General features: G+C 32.7%; 1 protein-coding gene across 1 annotated transcript; it reads left to right on the top strand.

The window, feature by feature from the left end:
- The first annotated feature begins 242 nt into the window (after positions 1 to 242).
- LOC137832659 (mitogen-activated protein kinase kinase kinase 18) lies at positions 243 to 1,561 on the top strand. Its single transcript, XM_068640956.2, has one exon. It carries the CDS (start codon positions 323 to 325, stop codon positions 1,385 to 1,387), a length of 1,065 nt encoding a protein of 354 aa, XP_068497057.1. The 5' UTR covers positions 243 to 322; the 3' UTR covers positions 1,388 to 1,561.
- The last annotated feature ends 5,630 nt before the right edge of the window (positions 1,562 to 7,191 follow it).

Genomic DNA, 7,191 nt, shown 5'->3' on the forward strand with positions numbered 1-7,191 from the left:
CCAATCTAAACCCTTTCCCTAATTACACACACTTAACATCCAATCAAAACTAAACTTCACTTCCACGTGTCCTTTGCCGACTAATAGCCTCACCCATCAAAATTAGGCCACGTTGACGACTCTAGAGAGAGATTAAAGGATAGAGAGTGTGTGCCAACCAAATTAAGTAGCCAACCAATAAAAACAACCTTTTATAAAAACTTATACTCAAAACTGTCCTCATTCAATTACACACGCACACACACATATATATAACTTCACAATCACCAAACTCAAACTCCTCACAAAACCCTTCACCTTTTTCTTTCCAAATAAACATAACATGGAGTGGCAAAGAGGCCACATCATAGGCCGGGGCTCGTCAGCCACCGTCTCCACCGCCACGTGCTGCGCCGGTGGTGGTGTCTTTGCCGTCAAGTCAGCCGAGCTGTCTCAATCAGAGTCTTTGAAAAGGGAGCAAACAATTTTGTCCTCTCTAAGTAGTCCTTATGTGGTTGCATACAAAGGGTGTGACATTACCATGGACAGCAACAAGCTCTTGTTCAACCTCTTCATGGAGTACATGCCTTTTGGCACGGTTGCTCAGGCCACTCGCCGCCACGGTGGCCGGCTGGAGGAGGCGGCTATGGCACGCTACACGAGGCAAATCGTTCAGGGGCTAGAGTACTTGCATTCAAAAGAATTGGTGCATTGTGACATCAAGGGTGCTAATATCTTGATTGGTGAAGATGGGGTGAAAATTGGAGACTTGGGGTTCGCCAAGAGTGTGGTGGATTCCGCGGTGGTGATCGGCGGCACACCGATGTTCATGGCGCCGGAGGTGGCGCGTGGGGAGGAGCAAGGGTGTGCTAGTGACATTTGGTCACTTGGGTGCACTGTGGTTGAAATGGCCACTGGCGGTGTACCATGGCCAAGTGTGGAAGACCCTTTTTCGGTGCTTTATCATATTGCATATTCTAGTGAAGTGCCTGAGATTCCTTGTTTTCTATCTGAGGAAGCAAGGGATTTTCTGGGGAAGTGCTTGAGGAGGAATCCACAAGAGAGGTGGAAGGCTAGTGAACTTTTGAAGCATCCATTTATTGGGAAATTATGTTCCAACAATAAGGAAGTTTTGGAATCTAATTCAAGTTCCCCAACTAGTGTTCTTGAGCAAGGGTATTGGGGCTCTGTGGAAGACTCAGAAAGTGTTGGCAATTTGATTCGCAAGACACAAAAATTTGAACTTTTGGCTGCTGGGAGGGTCAGAATGTTGGCTCTGTCTTCTGGGGTAGCCTGTTGGGCACAACATGATGATGAAAACTGGATCACAGCCAGAGGGAATGGTGGGAAAGGTTTTGGCAATTGTGGGTCAGGGACAGCCTCTGCTAGTCATGGGTTGTCTCTCTAGGAATGGTGAAAAGCAATGTCAGTGGTAGAAATTAGTGGACATTCTTGTCAGGATCACAAATGTAGAGTGCTAGTGTTGTAGTTAGTGATCTCATTTTTGACCCAGGCATTGCTAAGATGCTATTCCCTTAACATTAGATTCTTGTTTATAATTCAATCATTCAATATTTCATTCTCCCCTGTTCTCTCATTAACTTCAAACAACAAAAAACTAATATTTCTGTATATTACTCGCACCTTTTTTTCTACTAATTACTCATTTTATTATATTTGGTCTAATGTGAACAATTGGTCGTAGCAGCCTAGACCAAAAAGTCTAAATTCAATTTAGGCAATAAGGTTTAAAACAAGTAAAAGTCTGGTCTTTCAGATTTTTTTTACATGTTTTTTACTCTGTTCAGACCATGATTAGTTCAAATTAAAAACATCAAATTTAATTTAGACTCAAACTTTAAAAAATCATACTATAATTTATTGGGAGAATTGGGTTAAATTGAGTAATTTTCTGACCTCTAAGTACTTATTGTATTTATGTTTGGTGTATTGAATGTACCAGGTTTAATTAAACTTCTGTTATCGCTTTATAAACATAAATCATTCTCATTTTATTATGTGCGATAAGGTATAATAGGGGCTATCCTTACATATGCGTTTCAATTTTCTGAGGTGTACCTATATTAAGAGAAATTTCATAGATACTAATTTAAAAACGTTTTTCACGTGAGAACAAAAATGAATATACTCGTGGAGAATAAAGGTTTAGATATATATAACAATGGAGCTTCGTCCGTAACATTTCCGGACTTAACACTATAGATATTTTTGGATTTATCTGTGTATCTTCCTAGAGGCACCCCAAGAGAATATAGTAGTAACTTTTTTTGAAAGGTAACAACATGAAAAATGGGACTTGGTAGTACGATAAGATCCTTTGAAAATCGAACTTTGTTGATTTGGTGGAAAAAAAAACCAATTTTAAGTGAGAAAAAACAAGGTAGGGAAAGAGAACAAGGAGGCATGGCTGGTCCCAATCTGTTTTTTCTGGTACGTCTGAAAGAAGAAACAAAAACAAAGCAAGAGTAGCAATTTCCTAAGGACACCTAACCGACCCCATCATATCATACTCAACTTGGCTTCAACCAATCTTCTATTATTTGAGATTGTTGATTCCAATGGACATGAGCATAGGGAACCATTATGGCCACCCTTTGGAGCAATGTCTCTCATTGTCCTTGGTTGGTGCCTTTGCTTTGTCTTTTTTTAACCTTTTTAAGGATTCATATATTGGTAGGTTAGAGATTAAATTCTGTTAGTTAGCAGGTAAATCCCACTCTCCTACACCAAATCAATTTAGCTTTAAACAAACGTTGTGTGCATCATCCTAGGACTCTCAACACAACTTTTTATTTTAAGTATATATTTGTTTTAATTTTATTGTATCGTGGTTTCATTTTATGATGCAATTTAATGCTCAAATTGCAGTAATTCTTAAAGTTAGAAGTTCGATAATATCTTGTAAAACGGGAAATGTCACTTCCATTTTTATTGAAGTTTAATTATATGATTTTTATACAATCACATTACATATATATTTTAATGATAAAATATTAAAAAATTAAATATGTTTTTAGTTTTTACAAAATTAATTTTTTTTCTTTATATATAGTAAACCAAATTATTAAAATGAATTTTTCTATTTTCTTGATGTAATAAAAAATATATTTTTAATATAAATTATATAATTATAATTTTATAATATTAAGAGAAGTTATCATGAAATATTTTAATATTTTAATTTATATTAAAATCTAACAATTATTTTCGTATTAGAAGTATTTAGAATGCTTACAATTTGGATTAAGAACAATTTTGCCAAAAAATATATTTAATCCAATATTAAACTATAAAATTTATCAAAATTTCAAAATGAAATAGTAATACACGTGTTAAGTGTGTGATTATAGTAATGTGGATACCGTCAAATCATTAGGATTCTTTATTGATGAATATCACAACACAAAAAGTTAGAAAGTTGAATATTTTAATATTAGAAATTGTCATTAAAGTATTACATTAGTAAGGTTAATAACAAACTTGTTATTACGAAGTGGACTTTAAGCCTAACTCAACTCATAAAACCCGTTCATAGAGTTGAGGTTTGCACCCATTTATATACTATGAAAGGCTCTCATTTCTAGTCGATGTGGGATCTCCAACACCCCCCCCCCCTCACGCTGAGAGTGATAGATAGAAGCTCGTGCGTGAGACTATATATTTTGGATGGTCCGATAGCGGCCCGATAGCGGGTGGCACGATAGGCCCAACAAACACTCGCTAGGATAAACTCGAAATTACTCTGATACCATATTACGAAAGAGTGGACTTTAAGCCTAACCAACCCCATACTTATATACAATGAAAGGCTCTAATCTCTAGTCGATGTGGGATCTCCAACACACACCCCTCACGCCGAGACTGCTAACTCGTGCGTGAGACTATATATTATGGGTGGTCCGATAGCGGCCCGATAGCGGGTGGCATATATTACGAAGTGGACTTTAAGCCTAACTCAACCCCATAAAACCGGCTCATGAGATTGAGGTTTGCACCCACTTATATACAATGAAAGGCCCTAATCTCTAGTCGATGTGGGATCTCCAACACACCCCCTCACGCCGAGACTGCTAACTCGTGCGTGGGACTATATATTATGGGTGGTCCGATAGCGGCCCGATAGCGGGTGGCACGATAGGCCCAACAAATACTCGCTAGGATAGGCTCGAAAATGGCTCTGATACCATATTACGAAGTGGACTTTAAGCCTAACTCAACCCCATTGAGCCGGTTTTATGGGGTTGAGTTAGGCTTAAAGTCCACTTCGTAATAGTTGTTATATTTAATTTAACTAGGTATGAAATACTTAAACACGCTTTACAAAATACAAACTTTTATTATATGTTGTAACATATGATAATATGATATTGTGGATTGCGAAAAATAAGTGGAACTTTCAGCTTTTCACATTTAGTATCAATGGAACAAATAAAAGGAGAACATAAAAGAAAATAAATATATATAAAAATAGTAACAATATAAGTTATTTGATTGAAAAAAAATAGATGAGAAAGAGAATGAAAATAGATATTTTTTATTGAATAAAAGTAAAAAAAAATATTATATTATTTAATTGTTTTTACTATTATTAATATTTTCTACTGTCAATAACATTTTTATTATTGTCAATATTGATTTATTTATTAATTATTAGTATTACTATTATTATTAAATTTAGTATTATTATTATTAATAATATAGAAGACTGATATTTTATAACAAAAAAAAAACAAAAAAAAATACTACCTACCTAATATGTTCATCTTTTTCTACTCTCAATTAGAATCTATTTTGACGAACTTGTTCATAAGTTCTTTAAGAAGAAAAAAGATAAATAAAATAAAGTTAATAATTTTTATAAGTTAAAGTTGAATTATGTACAAACAAATTTAATGAATTTGTTTCGTATAATTACGTAATATAACGATGTTCTTACGCTCACGTTAGTAGAAAAATAAGAAAACATTCAATTTAGTAAAAGAATAAAAAAATAATACGTATAATTTAAAGTATTTGAGAAAGTATAATAAGTTAACATGAATTTTTCTTATAGTGAAGATATTATTATACAGGAAGGCTTAATTGTTAATTATAAATAATGATATAATAGTTATTATTTATTAAGGATGTTGTAACTTATAATTTATAGGAGATATATTAGAAGATAGTTAAGTTGTTAGACTTTATCTTTTTTTTTTAATTAAAAAAATTATTAACAATAATTAGTTTATAAGATATCTATGTTATATTCCAACTATATCATATATATACCTATATATGCAAGCTCAAAACTTAGAATTTGAACAAAATTTTGTTAAGTATGTAGATTATTTGTTTGAACCTTAAATGAATTTTTTTAAGAAGCTTTTAAACGATTTAATATAACTTACTCACATACTCAAGTTTTTTTAAAGTGAATTATATACTAATTATTATAATAATATTGAAGTGTTTTTCTTGAACTTATTTTTGTTAATAATAGAAAATTAGGGATCATGTAATTTTGAAACTTGATTTTCTTTTTTTAAATATCATATCAACTTTGATATTGTCGATTTAAACTGATCTTTTTTTGAAAAAAAGTGAATCCAATAAGAGTTTTTAGTTTTCGGGGCTTAAAACTGTTTGTTTGAAAAAGATATTTTTTAATTATTAATTTTTTTTTTATATTTTTAGAAACTAAGAGTTGGTGACTGTATAAAATAAAAAGGGGTGGCAGATACCAAAAGTGCTGGGCCAGCTGAATGGGCTTAGGCTTCAAAAAAAGATTGTGGTGCCCATATGAAAAGCATGAGTGGCGAATAGTAAAATCAGGGCAGCAGAATGGGCCAGGCTTTTGAAAACACAGTGCAGATATAAGAAACATGGTGCAAATAGTGAAATTGTTGGAGAGAAGATATTAATATGAGGAGTCCAAAAAGCAACCGATGCATGGGAGAATAAAAAAAACATGGCCTTTGTTTTGCTCTCTCTTTTAGGTGAATTTGCCAAATCACATCCAACGGTCTCTCCTCCCTTTTATGTAAGGAAAACTCCACTATCTCCTTCAATTTCAACTCGTGGGCCCCATGTACTTTTACAGATTGGCACCAATTGGCATGCAAACAACCTTTGTAGGTGAATTAGTTGCAGCGGAAAAAGGCAGAGAACAAACAAAAGCAACGCTCAATGAAGAACATACCAAAACGTGGTGCCAAACGAAAACCTCCCGCGAATAAAATCTTTTCAAACTTTCTCGGCCGTGAATCAATCAGTAGAGGTGATAAAAAAAAAAAAATAGAAAGTGAGAGTGAGTGTACGTAGAGTGAGAAAAGTGAGAGAAGAAGAGTGAGGGAGGTGCGAAAGGTAATAGTTTGGTGTGTAAATGAAATCGAGGGTGTGGAGAGGAAACGTGAGGTGTGTTTCTTTCTATTTTTCTTTTATGCTTTTTTTATTTCTTTTTTTACCATTTTTTTTATTTTTAGAAATACGGAAATTTTTATTATATAAAGATTTTATTTTTTTCTTTCTTTATTTTTTTATTTAAAAGGTTTTTCTTATTTTTTTTTCAAATTATTCTAACGCAAATTTTATTTACCTGAACGAAATAATTTTATTTGTCACTCTTTTGTATATTTTTGCACCCACCAGTTTTGTGTCTTAGATAATTTTCGGGTCACTTTGGTAGACTTATTTTTCTGCTATTTGTCACTATTTTTTTTTACAATCACCAATTTTAAAGGTAAAATACAAATATTTTAAATAAGAATATAATTTTAAAATTTGATTTTAGACATCCGCATGACCGCACACGTCATCTGATATCTCATAATTCGGGTAGGTATTTGTATGATCGTATGCAAAAAAAAAATGTTTTTCAAATGATATTTGATTTTCTGTATGAACAAAAATACGTAAAACAAGGTTTATTATTGTTGGGTTATTTTTTCAAAAGTTCAGTTGACACTAACACAACTCTTTTCAGATAGTTTAACTTTTAAAATTACGTAAACCCTAATTTTTTTTCTTTAAGACGGAAATATGTAGAATCAAAATTTATCTTTATTGGATCCCAAATATTTTTTTAAAATATTTTCTTTTTACTTTTAAAGATATTTTCTTTTTCTATTTTTAGAAAAAAAATAAACATTCTGAAAAATTATAATCATTTCACATATTAAATTAAAGTTTACCATATTCAGACGAGCTTTG

This window comes from Phaseolus vulgaris, chromosome 11 (assembly GCF_051622355.1).
Source record: "Phaseolus vulgaris cultivar YP4 chromosome 11, ASM5162235v1, whole genome shotgun sequence".
Taxonomy (NCBI): domain Eukaryota; kingdom Viridiplantae; phylum Streptophyta; class Magnoliopsida; order Fabales; family Fabaceae; genus Phaseolus; species Phaseolus vulgaris.

What these genes read in the sequence shown, in the direction of transcription:
- LOC137832659 (XM_068640956.2), top strand. Translation starts at nt 323, where the DNA reads ATGGAGTGGCAAAGAGGCCACATCATAGGCCGGGGCTCGTCAGCCACC.